The sequence below is a fragment of the Sebastes fasciatus genome, chromosome 17, assembly GCF_043250625.1.
Source record: "Sebastes fasciatus isolate fSebFas1 chromosome 17, fSebFas1.pri, whole genome shotgun sequence".
Classification (NCBI taxonomy): Eukaryota; Metazoa; Chordata; class Actinopteri; order Perciformes; family Sebastidae; genus Sebastes; species Sebastes fasciatus.
In genome coordinates, this window is record NC_133811.1 from 26049714 (window position 1) to 26068021 (window position 18308).

The following is an 18308-nucleotide window of genomic DNA, read 5'->3' on the forward strand; positions in this document are numbered from 1 at the left end:
GATATTCTCAGAGCTAGACTAACTCTTCTGCAGTGTGTAGTGAGCGCGCATGAACGTGAGGTGGAGAGAGAACGCGCATAGCCACACGCGAACGCGCATGGGATCCCGACCCGGTAGATTTATACGTGTAAAAAGTTACAAACAGTCCCTTTAAGTGATATATGTGCACACATACTAATCATAGGTCAAAACAGCTAAAGCTAAATTTGGCTGAATTATAAAAAGGCAGAAGTGGTAAAACGAAGAGCCGTTTGGGAGCCGAAAGATCCGGCTCTTCTTTGGTGAGCTGAGCCAAATGATCCGGCTCACTAAAAAGAGCCGGAATTCCCATCACTATACTGCTGTTGAATGAAACATTCTGCGCATGCGCAGTAGGCCCAGCAACGACAACTTCCTGCCAAAAAGTGCTCCCTAACAACAGACAAAGCTTGTGACAGTGTGGATTCAATAACAGACGCTTAAATAAAAGCGTTTCTCATCCCATCAATGGTAAGACTGGGTTTGAATATTGTTGGTGTGTTAGGAGTGTTTGTGTGGCTATAAGTTCACAGTTGTGTGCAGCAGGAGTGAGATGCTTTCACACGATGCCATATTATCACCCACTCTAATGGCTGCTGGGTCCCGACTAATTCCTGGAATGGAAAACTTTCATGCCCGTTAGCCACACTACTTATTTATTTGTATTATTATTTAACCACCGTAAACCCCAGACACGTCAGCTAGTGTGCATGTAAAATAAACAAGGAATTACACAGCTTATTGATGTTAATAAAGCGACTCTGTCTGCTAACGTTCCTGTTAGGAAGCTAGCACGGCGCCGTTTAAATGCTGGAGTGCTGTGTTTAATTAGTGTTATAGTTGCTCACAGTTGGTGTTAGTTTACTTTATCTAGCTTATTGTGTTGACCTTTTTATGTTTCAACCTTTCTGTGAGCTACTGTGTTCCAGGTGTTAGTCTGATATCAGACGTCACCTTCACACAGCTAACCGTCCTCTGGGCTGCGTCTAACTGCTGGATTCAGCTAATGTAACGGTTGTGTGGTATGATGACATGATGGAGAGGTTTACCTTGAGATGATGAGGTGCTGCTGTTTTACCTGGCTTTATGATAAACAGTGTTTAATCTGCAGTGTGCAGGACAAACAATACCAGAGACATGGAGGTGTAGAAAGTATTCAGAGATGTATATGTGATCTGCAAACAATGAGAAGTCATTTTAATCTCTCTAGAAAGTAATTGGAACCAAACTAAGAAGCCTCCTTTTTAGATTTATATGTAACTAAAATACAAAAGTCATATAATAATAATAATACATTTATTTATATAGCACTTCTCAAAACAGATGTTACAAAGTGCTTCACAAGACAATTAAAGCAGATAAATAAAGAATAAGATATGGTAACTGCTAAAACAGAACATCACAAAACATATCAATAATAATAGAAGTGGTCAAATGATAGGACAAGTTCATAAAACAAATATACAGTATATATACATAAATGTGTAATATGTATACAGTCTGCAGATGACATGATGGAGAGGAGGTTTACCTTGAGATGATGCTGTGCTGATGTACCTGGCTTTATGATAAACAGTGTTTAATTTGCAGTGTGCAGGACAAACAATACTAGAGACATGGAGGTGTGGAAAGTATTCAGAGATGTATATGTGATCTGCAAACAATAAGAAGTAATTTTAATCTCACTAGAAAGTAATTGGAACCAAACTAAGAAGCCTCCTTTTTAGATTTATATGTAACTAAAATACAAAAGTCATATGAAGACCTTCTGGTGATGCTTTACTTTATAGGTCCCATATTTTCCTAATACTGTAATATGACTGTGTGTATTCTCAGGAAGGTTTCTGGAAAATGTGTATTTATAGGGAAAATGGGATACAGTGGTCAGTTCTCAACTAATTATTAGTGTAACCTAGAGAGTATTTCAGGCCAGCTATAAACTAACATAAGATTTCTTTGCAGTCAAGCAACTGATAACGTAAATAAATAATATTTACTGTGGTTTAAAACGATCTCGGTCAGTATTTCTAGTTATTAAAGCGTCAGTATGCAGAATATTTTTGGCATTATTGGGCAAAAATTCCATAATAACCTTTCAGCATATTAGAAAAAAGAGATTACCGTCACTTTTTTAAAATTTTGGCATCGACTTGGTACCGAAGTATCGGTTCTCGTGACATCCCTAGTTGGCACAAAGGTGTAGAAAGTATTTGTCTGCATCAGAGATGTATATATGTGATCTGCAAACAATGAGAAATCATTTTAATCTCACTAGAAAGTAATTGGAACCAAACTAACTATGGAAATACTGAATGAGATCGTTTTCACCCACAGTAAATATTAATTCAGTTTTATGAGTTTTCAATCAGTTGCTTGACTGCAAAGAAATCTTATGTTAGTTTATAGCTGGCCTGAAATACTCTCTAGGTTACACTAATTTTCCCTATAAATACAAAGATTTTCCAGAAACCTTCCTGATAATACACAGTCATATTTCTTCCCGTCTAGGAAAGAATTAGGAAAATATGGGACCTATAAAGTAAAGCATTACCAGAAGGTCTTCATATGACTTTTTTATTTTAGTTAAATATAAATCTAAAAAGGAGGCTTGTTAGTTATGGAAGTTTTTATTGGACTTTATTAGTTGTAATCTACAGAAGACATTTCACAAATGTGTACCATGATTTCCAAATATTTCACTATCCACAAACATGTATTTGTGTTGTGTAAAGTCACATCCATAAAAAATAAAGGGCGATTTGCAAATACGCATAACTAACTCTGTAAATACGTATTTACAGTACGTATGATTTTTTTCAGATTACCTGTCTCATGCACTATTGACAGGATATAGTGACCGTTAAATAAAAATAACTTTTTTTTAAATTATATTTGCTCCAATCTGCCTACTGCAGCTTTAAGATCTGAACAGTTCTTATAATGAAATTCCTCTGAAAATCAACAACGTGATATAAACACAAACAATTGTCTTAGAACATTGTCCATTTCCCTTTTCTATATCACTAACAATATTACATATCTCTTTCTAGAAAACTTTTAAGGAAAATATTAGGAAATTACACAATCAGTAAAATAAGACGTTTCTGACTTCTTCTTTTTTTTGTCAAATAAATACATGCTAACATCATTGAGGTTTCCCTCATTTGCGGTGATGTCGAGATACAGATAAATACAGAGTTAAACAAATGAAAAGAGGATAATACTCAGTGAAGTGGTTTCTTGAATCGTCCAGGGGTAGTGAGAGTGTTGATCTTGAGGATCTGCAGATCTGCACATAATATCATGTGCTTGGTGCACACGTACATGTCAAGTCAAGTCCAACACGACATCAGATGTTTAGTTTAGCTTCCAAAGCCGCTGCTTAACTGATTTCCCCGGGTCTTTGGTGTCCCCTATAGACTTGATACTCCACCCTCAGGGAAAAGACAGCAATCAGTTGAAGCTGAGACTCCCGGAGGATCCTGTATCAGGGCGATGTTGTTCCTCGGGTAGCGCTATTCAACCCCAGTGTTGTTGTGATGCTGGCAGAGGAGAGGCGACCGTGAGCGGCTCTGTTACCGGTGGCAACAGCAGGACGGACGGACGGACGGGGGCTTTGATGTATTCAAGTCAAATCAATCAGAAAAAGCAGCAGTGTATATAAACTGGGAGTCTCTGGTTTGAGAAATTAGCAATGAATTATTATTAAAAACCAGTTGCCTGAGAGCACAACATGTGTCGGGATCAGTGGAGCTGAGAAAGTACAGATTATCTTTATGGGATTGATTGTATTTTTTATGCAGTCTCTAGTTGAAATATCTAAAATATATGTAAGTTAACTAGGTTCCATGGTGGAGAGGAGATTGTGTTGCTCTGGCTCTATTTATTCGGCGTGAAGAGGAGGTTGTGTTGCTCTGGCTCTATTTATTCGGCGTGAAGAGGAGGTTGTGTTGCTCTGGCTATACCTATCTGGCATAGAGAGGAGGTTGTGTTGCTCGGGCTCTATTTATTCGGCGTGAAGAGGAGGTTGTGTTGCTCTGGCTATACCTATCTGGCGTAGAGAGGAGGTTGTGTTGCTCGGGCTCTATCTGGTTGGCGTGGAGAGGAGGTCGTGTTGCTCTGGCTCTATCTGTTTGGCGACGCCGGAAAGCTGCTTGACATCCTCCTGGATCCACCTTCTCACATATGTTCACATTATACGTATTATTTTTTGTCATATGGATTGTCTATGTTGTATTTTCATTATGTTGTTACTCTGTACACACGACATCTATTGCACGTCTGTCCGTCCTGGAAGGGGGATCCCTGCTCTGTTGCTCTTCCGGAGGTTTCTTCCACTTTTTTCCCTGTTAAAAGGGAAACGTTTTTCCTTATCCGATGAGAGGGTCGCACTGTAAAGGACAGAGGGTGTCGTATCCTGTACAGATTGTAAAGCCCCCCGAGGCAAATTTGTGATTTATGATTTTGGGCTATACAAATAAAACTGACTTGACAAGTATGTGAGTTAATTTATCATCAGTCCATCATCCAGTGGCTTTATTTCCCTTCAAATGCAATATGTTTTTGAGTTCACTTACACAAGCTGACATTATGTCAGTTAGATAAATGTTCCAGCCGTGCCGTGGAGGCAGCAGTGGACAACACGAGGTTAGATCTTATCCCCTGCCTCGGGGCATCTATTGATACAACAGCTTGCACCTGAGCAGCTAATGCGTCTGGAGAATATGTTTTCGTTGAATGAATGTTAGGTCACATGTAAAGTGGCACGCTTCCTTAATCCCACGGTAAACCCACGCGTGCTGGGGACATAGGGCAACGTCAGTGTGGGAGATTAAAGACCAGGGTGCCCCATTTCCACCCGTGCCGCCACCTCCCCTGCTGATCACCCCCGCGATAGTGGCGGAGGGGGAGGGATGCATCGATGAGTATTTATGAAACCGGAGGAGGGGAGAGTCACGCTTCGGGGAAACTACATAAGGCATGATCCCAATTTGCTCTGTGCTTTTTTGCTCCTGTGGTTTGTGTAAAGCAGGGTCCGGACAGGCTTTCCAGGTGCAGAGAGTAGGCTGTGCGTGCAGACATGTCGGGTCGCTCCGCTGCAGAGATGGTCGACTCGCAGGAGCTGCCTGAGCTGCCGGTGAGTCTGCACACGATGACGCCAAATGTTGCTTTTTACTCTGTAAGTTGGTGCAACAGTAATTTCACAGGATTTGTGCAAACTTTTGTGTACATCCTTTTTCCCAGCATAGTATATTGTAGTATTGTGGTACTGTGTGTGTATCTGCAATATTTAGTTGAATGTACTGATGTCAAGTATTATTTCTTTTAAATGCTATAGAGCAAATATACTTAAATGTGTCATGAAAGAATACTTGCAACTCTGAAGGACAACTATTGTTCAAAAGTAATATTTCAGTATTTCTTGTATTGACCTTCAGTTTTTTATGATATTATTTTCAACTGACTTTGGCTACGAATACTATTCAAAAAAAAAAAAAAAAAATGCATACCACAGTCGTGAAGCAGCTGAGAAAATCTAATTATGGTGAAAACCATCTACATAAACTTCTTTTTGTGTATTTGCAGGCAAAGAAGGCGAAGCTTGAGATAGCCGGTAGACTGGAGAAAGAGTCGAGGTTGGTCTGCAGTGAGATCTGTTTCTGATCTGTTGACTCATTTTGATGGAATTTTTGAACAGACTATTAAAGATTGTTTTCTGTGGATTGTTTTTTATGTGATTGTTGTCCTCAGCTTTTTTTGCCAGGTTTAATTATTTTGTTTTACATAGCCGGCAGCAGAGATTCTATGATTATAATGGATTCTTTATGCTCTTCCAGTAATTTAGGTGACGACGGGAGTCCAGCTGTTGTGTTGGGTTCATCAGAGCAGGACAGCTCTTACTCTGCCCTGTCCTCAGCCCAGCTCGATCCAGGTAAGTAGATAATACATCCCCCCTGAAGTCTCCCCCCCCCCATACCTGAAAGATATTGACAATTAGTCTGATTCCAGGTGATCAGGAACAGTCAGACGCAAACAGAGGGGCAGCGCCTCAAGCATGCGGCGACTCCATGAACTCATACGCACATTCTGGTACGAAGAGAAACACGGTCTCCGTTCTAAACGGTGCACATTAAAAGGTCTTAATAAGGAGAAAGCTGCTCTTGTAACTGAAGCCATGTTGTCTTTTTTTTTAACAGCCACAGACTCAACCGCAACATCTGAATACACCCAACAGGTTTATCAAGGCAGCAAGTGAGTACACTGCCTGGAACAAATGTGTTATCATTTATCATATTCTAATGCTACGCTGATTTAAGAAGGTGAACCGTGACGTATGGTGCGGGGCTCCAGTGTGCTACCATTTGACTCACAAGTAAAAAATGACACTAAGCGTTCACCACTGCAGCTGTAATCTAGCTTTCTGTGTGTGCACTTATAATTGTGTTTGTTGGAGATGATGTCTGCACCGAAACAACACTTTCCACTTTAAGATTTAGACAAGACTCTGTGCTCTGTAGGGGGATAAAACGGTGTCCAAATTTGCCGTCACAAAATACCGTATAATGTTAATTTAACAAAACTCTTCAGAGGATTTTAGGCTGACTTTCCTCTACTGTATATTAGGGATGTTAAAAATGAACCTTTAATCGGTTAACGGTTAATAATCGGTTAACGGTTAGCATCCCTAATGCAAACCAAATTTTGTGCACCAATACATGTAAAAAGGTCCTGAGCCCTCGTAGTAGATCTCCTGTTTTTTAATGCTGCTTCTCTTTCTTTCAGCCCAGCAGTGACGTCGTACACCGGCCAGGTGGCCTTCCCTCCTCTGGCCCAGTCCACTGTGTACTCCTCCTTCCCCCAGACGGGCCAGACCTACGGCCTCCCGCCCTTTGGTTAGTCCCCGCTCCTACTCTAACAGCCTATTTTAACACTGTCTGCTCACTAAAACACCTAGCATCACACCTTTTTTTGTTACTTTGCTTCAGAGGCCTTACTGTGCTTTGGCGCTGTGGAATCGATTTGCTTTTTGATCTCTGCTTTTAAACACCCACATCTGGACTGAAGGAACCTGGTTTCTTAACTTTGCCCCATCTTCAGTTCCTCTCGCTGCCTCTTTCATCCTCTGCTTCCATTGCTCTCTTTCATCTTCAGGTGCTATGTGGCCAGGCATTAAAACAGAGACAGGGCTGCCTGAGGCGCCCTCTGGTGGCCAGCCTGGGTTTCTCAGCTTCAGCACCGCATATACCTCAACCCAGCCAAGCCAGCTGCACTACTCATACCAAGGCAAGCTGCAACCTCACTCTGCCTCACGAGATAACGCTGCCACACTCTCTGCAAATATGAGAAGCGCTGCAAAAAATAAAGGAGATCTCGCAGCGGCACAGCTCTGTCTTCCTCTCTTGTTGTCAATCACCTCAAATACTGTTTGTAGAAATGCTTTTATTTTCCTCCGGCACTGTTTTAGTCGAGCTCTCTCTTGTCTCCAGGCTCAAGCTTCACAACATCCAGTGTGTACTCCGGCATCCCCTCGGCTACGGCCGCCACCACAACCTCCCCCACAGTGGCTCAGCAGGTAAGGAGTACGTTAGTGTTCCTCAAAGAAATAAACAACAAAACTCTGTCTCTTTTTGTTAATTAAATTATTAGTACACATGAAACCCCAAATATTTGTGAGTCTATTCCATCTTTTTAGAATGATCAAAATACCAAAAGAAAATCAACACTCAAACATGCAGACAAACTGTTTGAATGGGCCACAAAAAAAAAAAAGTATTGCACAATGATGCATCATATAGATAAACAAGGTCCAAAATAGAGTGCTCCAGGGAGGATGCATTTTTGTAAGTCAACCAGGAAGTTAGCATCGCCCTGGTTCCCTTGACAAAAAGCCAATAGGATTTCTCCATTGGGTTTTGGATTATTGCAGAAAATAAGCTCTGGGGCGCCTGGTTAGCTCAGTTGGTAGAGCGGGCGCCCATATAACAAGACTCAGTCCTAACCGCGGTGGCCATAGTTCGAATCCGGCCTGTGGCCCTTTCCGCATGTCATCCACTTTCTCTCTCTCTCTCTCCCCCCTTTCCAAGACTCTATCCACTGTCCTGTCAATAAAATGCTAAAACTTAAAAAAGAAAATAAGCTCTGTGGGCAACGCACGTTTATGATACTGACACATTTTGTTCCGTAAGATAATCGTCACAAATGAACACCACTTTTTAAGACGAGTCGGCGTGATGTTCAGTAGTCTCATTTAACCAGTTGTTAGCAGCCGCCTTTTTAAAGACATTTAAAAGCTTCAAAGCGGGGTATTAACTGACATATTTCATATCGTAGAACAAAACGTTAAAATCTCTTCAGCTTGTGTTAACCACAGACCTTATTTCAGGCATCTAAATAAAAACCCATCGACTTCCTGCACCACTCTATATATACACGATATACCAGCGTATACTAATTTAGTTTTTGGACCACGGCACCATTTCAAAGTACATTTTGTCCCCAACCCCCAATATAACATGCATACACTGTATGTACACAGATGCTTCTTGATTTTAACAAATCTGCAGGTGTTCTGCAGATTTACAGATAAATATTGAACTTAAAGTAAACAATGAAGTTAAAAATGCAGATTTTTTAAATATATTCTTTTATTTTCTTCAAATTAAAATAACCTTATAGTTGAGGTGTACAGGGACAAACAAGCATTTTTAATGGTGACATGTGAGCTCGTTGTTAGGAGAGAAAACACAACTTTCAGTTGTTTTTACGACAACACTGGCAACCGTGATTGGTCATGTCATTTACCTGCAGCATAACTGCATATTAAACAGTTTGACATTTCATTGCTTTTTTCTTCTGTTTTGATATGTTTGAAAATGTAACATAAAATGTAGTTAATGTAAAAGACCCTGATTATTTAATGTGGAGAAATGTTATTGAAAACGTACAATAAATGAACGATCATTATGCCCTGAGGATCATTTTATCAAAGCTCATCACAGTTGTGGTGAATGATATGAGAAGTGTTTGGAAGCTGGAGATTATTTCTGCATAATGTTTCTGCAGACCGCCTCATGTGGCACACCCTTCTCCTTGTTTTTCTTATTTCCTCCAGGAATTTAGCAGCTACAACTCTCTGGGCCAGGGTCAGTTCTCTCAGTACTACCCTCTGCCTCCCAGCTACGTGCCCGCCGGGCTGCCCAGCAGCGAGGACCACGGCGCCGGTGTGGGCGTGGCCGGATATTCAGCCGTGAAGTCGGAGCAGGCCGCCTCGGCCGGACTGCCTCCCAGAGGTAACCTCCGCACTTTGATCGCTATTATTTCTATTTAACATTAGAGCTAGATTACATTGTGATGGCTGTTTTTAGAAGCACCATGTTGTCACATTGAGTATTCACATTCACTGTTCTGCAGCATTCACTGCACTAAAATATGGGATTTGTAATCCTTGTACTAGTTTGATTAACCAGAACTAATTTCAGCCTTTCTTGTATTAAGATGCGTCCCCACCAGAGAACCTCCCGGCAGGTGCAGCCCTTCCTACCAGTTTGGCTCTCCCCGCCGGAGCCAGAGATCAGGACGAGGTCGGACGCAGGAACTCTGTTGGCAAATCCAAAGGGAAGGGCAAGAGGTCTGACAGCTCCCCACCTGCTGAAAGTGACCTGGAGGTAACCAAGTCCCTAGGTTACTTATCTTTGCACCAGGGCTGTCAAAGTTAACGCCATAATAACTCGTTAACATAAATTTATTTCAACGCCACTAATTTAAGGTAAAAAAAAAAGATCCTTGGTAATATGATTTAGTGGTAAATATTTGTTTCCTGTCAATTGTAAAATATAAAAGATAAAATTATTACTTTTAAAATGCAAAGTGTAATATTATTTTTCTGCTCTTTTTTTTAGCGCATTTTTCTGTGGGATCTGGATGAGACCATTATTATATTCCACTCTCTGCTCACTGGCTCCTACGCACAGAAGTTTGGCAAGGTTGGTTTCTGTGAATAAGCAAAAAAAGTTTTGAAATAAATCGGACTCTGTTTATTGCATAAAAGATTTATCATGAGCCCGCGTTGTGTTTGTTAGGACCCAGCAACGGTGCTGAACCTCGGCTTGCAGATGGAGGAGCTGATCTTTGAGCTGGCGGACACTCACCTGTTCTTCAATGACCTGGAGGTACAGTGAGAAACATTCAGACGGTCACAGCAGCCGGTACTAACCAGGATTAATGAGAAACCTCTCCTGTTTTTGACAGTCGTAACTTTTCCTGATCTATTTTTAAGCCTCCCTGAGTTCCGGAGAATAAAACTAACTAGAGGTGCTCCTCGCAGTCATGGGCAATCAAATGGCAGTTTAAGAGGCTGTTGCAAAGATCCACCATCTCAAGCTTATGACTATATCACGACTTTCCTAACTGAACATGGATGTTGTTGTCTTTGTATAAGTGAATATACATTATTATACATCTCCATAACCATTTTTGTTTTCTTTAAGGAATGTGATCAAGTCCATGTTGAGGATGTTGCCTCTGATGACAACGGACAGGAGCTGAGGTGTGTTATGTTTACAGTATGCAGTATAACGATTACCTCATCACACACAGCCCTATTTCACACTTCAACATCATAACTCATCCAAACAAATCACAATCATTCCTCCCTACTCCAGTAACTACAACTTCGTGGCGGACGGCTTTAACGGTTCCAGTGGTGGAGGGGCGTCAGGAACCACCGCGGGGGTCCAGGGAGGCGTGGAGTGGATGCGGAAACTGGCCTTTCGCTACCGCCGGCTAAAAGAGATCTACAATAACTATAAAGGGAACGTTGGAGGTGAGTTGGCGTCGATGATAATTCTGTTTTGCACACAAGAGAAATGATATGGTGCACAGTGGCACTTGAAAAAACGTTCTATAATTAAAGTAAGACAGTGTTCAGAAGTTGTTCTTTCACCTTGACTCGTATATTTCATGCTTTTAATGGCCTGTTTTTGGTGTGTCTGTTTTCCTAAGGAAAAACCTCGGAGCACTTCCAGTAATGTGAATTGTTTGTTAATAGTTTGAAAGCAGTCGAGTTAGTTCCACAGTCCAATAAATGCAAAAGGCAGCAAACACACAACAGATCTGACTTTCCCCATGTTTCTCCCTGATAGGCTGAGAGTGGTATCTACATCTTTGTGGTATTGAAGTTGTATATTTAACTACATATTTTGTTTTTCAGGCCTGTTGAGTCCTATGAAGAGGGAGCTGCTTCTCCGGCTTCAGTCTGAGATCGAGAACGTTACGGACGCGTGGCTCAGCACCGCCCTCAAGTCTCTGCTGCTCATCCAGTCCAGGTCTGAGCAGAGGTTGTTATTTACTACAAATCTTTTAGGTCATACTCTACAGCAAGATGAGTAAAGTGTGCTCTAGTCATTAAGGTGACAGCTTTATTTAACATTACCATCAAATATAGTAACAGTTTTGGCTTAGTGAACCAAATGACTGCAAGTTTAGATTAAAAAGGCAGCGCTTATTCCAGGGCTGTCAATCGATTAAAATATTTAATCGTGATTAATCGCACATTTTTTATCCGTTCAAAATGTACCTTAAAGGGAGATTTATCAAGAATTGAATACTCTTATCAACATGGGAGTGGACACATATGCTGCTTTATGCAAATGTATGTATATATTTAATATGAAAAATCAATTAACAGAAAACAATGACAGATATTGTCCAGAAACCCTCACAGGTACTGCATTTAGCAAAAAAAGATATGCTCAAATCATAACATGGCAAACTGCAGCCCAACAGGCAACAACAGCTGTCAGTGTGTCAGTGTGCTGACTTGACTATGACTTGCCCCAAACTGCATGTGATTATCATAAAGTGGGCATGTCTGTAAAGGGGAGACTCGTGGGTACCCATAGAACCCATTTACATTCACATATCTTGAGGTCAGAGGTCAAGGGACCCCTTTGAAAATGGCCATGACAGTTTTTCCTCGCCAAAATTTAGTGCATGTTTGGAGCGTTATTTAGCCTCCTTCACGACAAGCTAGTATGACATGGTTGGTACCAATGGATTCCTTATGTTTTTTTAGTTTCGTATGATGCCAGTATCTTCGCTCTAGCTAGTCCGCTACAACCTAAAAATTGCAAGTTGCATTAATACGTTAAAGACATTAGTGGCGTTAAAATGAATTTGACAGCCCTAGTTTAATCAGAAGATGATTACGAGATATTAGGTGAATGGATAGAAGTAGAAGCTTTGCTGTGATTTTCTTTTGCTGAATTTGTTTGGATAAATCTCTAAAATTCTGTGCTCTGATAAAGCTTGTCATCTGTAAGCCCATATTTCTGCCTGACCTGTATACTGTGTATGTGATATTCCACCAACAGGGGGAAGTGTATGAATGTGTTGGTCACCACCACTCAGCTGGTCCCAGCTCTGGCGAAGGTGCTGCTCTACGGCCTGGGAGACGTCTTCCCCATCGAGAACATCTACAGTGCCACTAAAATAGGTACGCATGAAAACGCTGAGTACAATTAATTCTTCTTCTCCACTGTGACAGAGGAGGAAATCATGTTGAGATGCTGCTTTTGTAAAGTCTTATTTCTCCGTTCTGCCGTCCTGCAGGGAAAGAGAGTTGCTTCGAGAGGATCGTCTCTCGCTTTGGAAAGAAAGTGACTTACGTGGTGATCGGCGACGGTCGAGATGAGGAGTTTGCAGCAAAACAGGTGAACTGTTCATGTCTCCTTACTCCTGCCTTCTCTTGTGTGTTTAGCCTGTAGGCAGAGTTGCGTCTGCCGCTAACGTTGACTCGTCACATTATTCGTAACCTTATTTCTTAGCTTATTTTGGTAACCTACGTCACTGCTTTTTGCAACGACTTAGTGGGCGTTTCCATTTGATGTTACAACAAGTTCCCAGTGTACTGCAGCGATCCAAGTCAAGTGTGGAGCTTCTCTTTGGCTGCAGAACTACCATGTTGGCTGTGTTTTACCAGCCTGGTTCCAGACTCATGAATCGCCACCGTCACCTCAGATTTGTTTATTCGAATAATTCAAATGAAATGTAAATCCAGTCTGATCGTCAAGCAGCCAGCGTTTTACCAATTAGTTTTTACCGACTGTCAGTTGTCAGACTACATTTACTGCTACATTTGAAGTGTTTCTGACACACTGTTGTGTGGTTTTGGTTTGTGTCTGTCTCTCTGTCTGCAGCACAACATGCCTTTCTGGCGGATCTCCACTCACGGCGACCTCGTGTCCCTGCACCAAGCGCTGGAACTGGACTTCTTGTAAAAAGGAGGCGGCGCTGAAATGTCGCACACTAAAAGGGAAAACGTAGTCGTCGTCCTGTCGGGTCTGTGGAGTGACATTGTGTGAGGAAAACCCTCCACGACCCCATTCTCCCCCCCTCACCCTCTCCCCGAACGACACACGCTCACATTAGAAAATCTGCCCTCACTTGACGACTAATGACTCACTGTGTGATGTGTGACGGTGACGCACTGAGGCGGACTTTGGGTCGGAGCTGACTGCGAGAAACGGACTGGCTGAGTTAAGTGTTCCTCACGCACAGCACTCCCTCCTCTACGGCAGCTAACCTCACCACGGCTGAAACTGGCACTGATTTGGACACAGAAGGGAAAACATCCATATTTTTTTTTCCTCCTTGGTCTCATTTTCTTTTTAAGTATCAAAATCTGCAATGAAACGATCCCTCTAATTTTTTATTTCTTCTTTCTGGATTTAAACAACCAAAGGGTCGCTGTTGTTTATCGGCTTTTTGTTGTTGTAGCTTTTTATTTAGGCTCTGTGTAACTGAAATAATAATATCAAAGCAAATTTGTTAAAAAAGAAATCTCTCTCTGGGTTGTTTTGCACTCATTCAAAGACCTGAAAGCATCACTTTGCAGAAGTTACCAACAGTCATCAAGTATCAAATATTCCCACTATTGACCTCCGAGTCAACTGTTTATCATGAGGAACTAGAAACGTAACTTGGGTCATGACCATCAGTCAGCTGTCCTGACCTCTCCACTGTGCTGCAACAGCACACTAGTGTTCCTTTTTTCTAAATATAGAATATTTGATCTGATCTGTGGTCAGTAAATGTGCTGAGAATCAGAGGCTCCGGCCTTTCTGTAACACTCAGTAATATGAAAGGAAGTAAGTAGAGCCGGTCAGGATGCACCACACATAAACCAAACTGATCAGTTTCAGCCATGACTCGGGAGTTTTCCAATAGAGTTGTACAAGAAGTTCCTGCCCCAGTAGTAGTCGTAGCATTAGTAAGGCAATACACAGGTCCAATGAAAACTTCAGCTGTGTCCCAAATCCATACTACATATTCATTCTAATGCAGTATGTACTACATACTAATCGTCTTTTAGCAGTTAGTATGCAAAACAATTAACATACTAGGGCTGTCAATCGATTACAAGACTTAATTACAATTAATCGCACATTGTTTATCTGTTCTAAATGTACCTTAAAGTGAGATTTTTCAAGTATTTAATACTCTTATCAACATGGGAGTGGACAAATATGCTACTTTATGCAAATGTATGTATATATTTATTATTTGAAATCCATTAACAACACAAAACAATGACAAATATTGTCCAGAAACCCTCACAGGTACTGCATTTAGCATAAAACAATATGCTAAAATCAAAGCATAGCAAACTCGAGCCTTTTTTTTTTTTTAGTGAGACCCTATAAACTAAAAACCTACTTCAGATTTAGTATGTGGTTTGGATTTGAGACACGCTGCTTGGATCTCCAAAGTTAAATAAGGGTCGAGAAAATGTTCCTACTTCTAAACAAAACTGTTATTGCCTGGAAAATGTGTTTGACACAAGACTACAAACATGGCCGTTATACTATTAGTATATTGACGCAGTTGGTTTTTTGGGGGTTCCTCAGAGGACAGTCCTAAGTATCCATGAAATCTCATAAGGAGACGAACTTCCGTCAAAAAAATCCTTGAAAAGTGTTCAGTTGAAAGTGGCACCATACATACTGTATTTAGACCAATGGGATTTGGTGGAGATTGGTTAGCTGTTTACGGTTTTTAATGATGTGAATCAGGATAACGCGACTGTTCTGTATGGTCAGGGTTTTAAGTCGAGGCAGGAAAATATGAGGGATCGCACCCAATGGATGGATTACAGAGCTGGGCACAGAGCCGCTGTTTTGAAGTGACCTTTGACATTTGTTGTTGTGAAGTCCTAGAGCTCCGTTAACAGCAGGGATGTCCTGTTTGGGTTTTGTTTTGTTCCTGATCCTTATCAGAGTCTCTTGTCTTTAGACAGAGACCGATATGTCGGCCGTTTTTGGCTTGTTGCAGATACGTCTGTATTGGAGACATAATTGAACCACCCGAGAGCACTGACACGTTTATCTTTATGCTGTAAAACGGATCGCTCAGGATGCATCTTGATCACAAATCTTAAAAAGGAATCTATATCAAGTTCATCGTGAATGAAAACGCACATTAATTCACATTTTCTTTTGCCGATTTTCTTTAAATTTGCGCTCCATTTGGATGAAACCCCCGACTACAGATAACGGCTCAGAGCTCTGTTTTAACCTGCAGGATGTGTTGCTCCCATGTAGGAGGGATGGGGTGTGGGGGGATCCATTGTCTCATAATCCATCCATGCTCTCACCTCTCAGCTTCTGACTCAGCGAATACATTGTTAGGAGGATCACAATCACTTAAGAGGTTTAATTTAAATGTTTCCTCTTCTCTCAGTGAACACAGTTGTAGCATCTCATCACAGGAGAGCAGCACACATGATGTATAATTTGATAAAAGCAGTAGTTAGCCAGTAGAATTACATTTTATTACGCTTACATGTTGTTGCTACAAAAGCAGAATTGTTTTGTTCACGTGATTGAATGTCAAAATGGTTGTTTACCAAAAAGGGAAATTGCATACTTTTTGTTTCCAAAGACATTACTCAACATGTTTTTTCTCAGTTTGATTTAGCCGACATTCGTCGTTTTAGTTAGTTTGAAACTAAAACTGAAACAAACTGATTAATATGCAGACTATTTTCTTGATTATTCGATTGAAAAGAAATTAATCTGCAACAATTTGAGTCATTTTTTCGAGCGAAAATGGGCAAGAATTAGCTTCTCAAATGTGAGGATTTTCTTTTTTTCTTTGGCTTATATGATATGATGTAGTAACCCTGAATATCGTTTGGGTTTTTGTTGTGTTTTTGGTCAAAACGAGCATTTTGAAGATGTCGCTTTGGGGTCTTTTATTTTTTTTTTACCATTATTTGACATAATAGTAACAGCAAATATTCACGTAACAACAAGTGAATTTTTGGTACTTTTTGCTTTAAGAAACTACTCAACAATTGTCAAAATAGTTTGCAAACCAATCAATTGATTAACTAATTGTTTCAGCTCTCCTCAAAACGTGGAGATTATTAGTTGTGTCAGACAACGAGGATTACTTGTACAGCTTTGAATTTTGGATGACGATGGATGACACAGGATGACGATGATGACGATGATGATGATGATGACGATGATGATGATAAGGATGATGACGACTGTGCAATACATTTCTCTACTTTGCTCACAAACTGTATTTGGAGGGATTTTTTTCACTTGCAGGCGGCGAGAGGAGCTGGAGGGGGTCGACTTGTTCCCCGGTCCGTACGAGATTAACGACTGAACAATACTGAGCCCGAAGAAGATTCGTATTTACACACCTGCAGCTTTGACCGTTAAGAATGTGTATTTCTGTGTGTTTTGTTTTGTCTTTGCGTGACTGCATATTTATATATATTGTGCCTTTAACCATCATCTGTATGCATAATCTCAAAAAGGGAAATATGTTATCACTGCATTGTTATAATATTATCCAAAGTGTTATCTTACTCTTTTTTTTTTTTTTTAAACTCAATATTTTTTTTTTAAAGTTTTTTTTTTTGTTTTGTTCCTAGACTTTGGTTGATTTGATCGTCCCGTCTGCACTGTGTTTGAAAGGCCTCCTTCTAGAAAATGATGTATCCGTTTTTGGGGAGAAAATGTTGATTCAGTGTTTAAAGAAAATTTAGTGACGGGCTTAAAACGGTTACGTTGCTGTCCGGTACGTTCTCAAAATGTTTTTTTCAAGAATAGATATCTCAATTTGGAGTGAAAATATGAAAATACATGTGTTTTACATAAATGTACTTGTCGTCTTTGTGTTTAGATTTCTTTTTGAAAAAGGAGATTGCATTTATATTGTTGCTGTGAAATGCTTGGCATCGCTTAGAGACAATCACAATCTATAAATACATGTACATATGTATTTTTAATGCAGATCTGAAAGTGAAAATGTGTGATTGTTCGGTGTCGAGTGAGCTGAAGGTGAATCTATCAGTCCTGACACACAACTGAGAAAACTGAGAGACCATTATGCAACTTTTTAGTTTTCTGCTTATTGAATGTGTTTTCTGTTCTTTACTTTGTCTGCATGTCATGTCTGTTTTGAAGTATACCATGGCTGTTAAATACTGACCATGCGATGATGTTTAAGGGGCTATATTCTTCTATGTGTCCTCTTTTACTTTCCAATGCCAAATACTGTTATTTTTAAAAAATAGTGTGTTTTGTTTTTTTCTTTTTTAAGTATTTCATCTCATCTTCAAGGACCTGTGAGGCCACATAGGGGTTATGTGTAGAGAGCCTGACTGATCCTGTAAACTGAACTCTTACATGATAATCGATGCTAATTTAAGTACAATAATCACTATTTTCCCCCACAGTAGGTGTCGGGGACCTCGACACAGTCCTGTAAGGTTTTCCTGTGTACCTACGACCCTCAATACAGTGTAAATAAACTTTAAAAAGTTTCAGGCTCAAGTCGTTATTTATTACTGTGAAAAAAAATACAATTACATAAATATAGAAATATTAGGGCTGTCAATGTTAACGCGATAACATGCCACTAATTTCTTTAATGCAACATGCATTTTTTAGGTTGTAGCTCAGTTTTAACATTTAAAGGTCCCATATTGTAAGAAGTGAGCTTTTCATGTCTTTTATTATAGAGCAGATTTAAGTGCTTTATAAATACTGTTAAACTATCGAAATGCTCAATATGCGGAGAATTACACACAGTCCGTATTCAGAAATTGTGCGTTTGAAACAAGCCGTTAGGATTTCTGTTCATTTTTTGATGTCACAAATATACAGTATTTAGACCATTGCCCGGTTTTACACATTCTAAATGTGTCCCAGTTTATTTCCAACAGTTTGGGTTCATGTGTACTTCCTGTCAGCTGATGTTATTCACATACA

General features: G+C 40.3%; 1 protein-coding gene across 4 annotated transcripts; it reads left to right on the forward strand.

Annotated features, from left to right (window-relative positions):
• The first annotated feature begins 348 nt into the window (after positions 1-348).
• eya3 (EYA transcriptional coactivator and phosphatase 3) lies at positions 349-17860 on the forward strand. 4 transcript variants are annotated; one of them, XM_074612347.1, is made up of 19 exons: positions 349-489; positions 5051-5155; positions 5605-5654; positions 5856-5950; positions 6028-6108; positions 6216-6270; positions 6802-6911; positions 7171-7302; positions 7506-7591; positions 9131-9308; positions 9514-9683; positions 9918-10001; positions 10098-10187; positions 10506-10564; positions 10680-10840; positions 11228-11342; positions 12390-12511; positions 12628-12728; positions 13215-17860. In XM_074612347.1, exons 2-19 carry the CDS (start codon positions 5099-5101, stop codon positions 13293-13295), a joined length of 1827 nt encoding a protein of 608 aa, XP_074468448.1. In that variant the 5' UTR covers positions 349-489; positions 5051-5098; the 3' UTR covers positions 13296-17860. The 4 variants fall into 4 exon arrangements, with proteins under 4 accessions (XP_074468448.1, XP_074468450.1, XP_074468449.1 ...); XM_074612348.1 differs by having other exon boundaries at positions 352-489; positions 5048-5155; XM_074612349.1 differs by lacking the exon at positions 7171-7302.
• The last annotated feature ends 448 nt before the right edge of the window (positions 17861-18308 follow it).

Excerpts from the sequence above, each read along its gene's own strand:
- eya3 (XM_074612347.1), top strand. The coding sequence starts at position 5,099 with ATGTCGGGTCGCTCCGCTGCAGAGATGGTCGACTCGCAGGAGCTGCCT. Across the intron at positions 6,912-7,170 it reads CTACGGCCTCCCGCCCTTTG|GTGCTATGTGGCCAGGCATT; the intron begins GTTAGTCCCCGC and ends TTTCATCTTCAG. Across the intron at positions 9,309-9,513 it reads GGCCGGACTGCCTCCCAGAG|ATGCGTCCCCACCAGAGAAC; the intron begins GTAACCTCCGCA and ends TCTTGTATTAAG.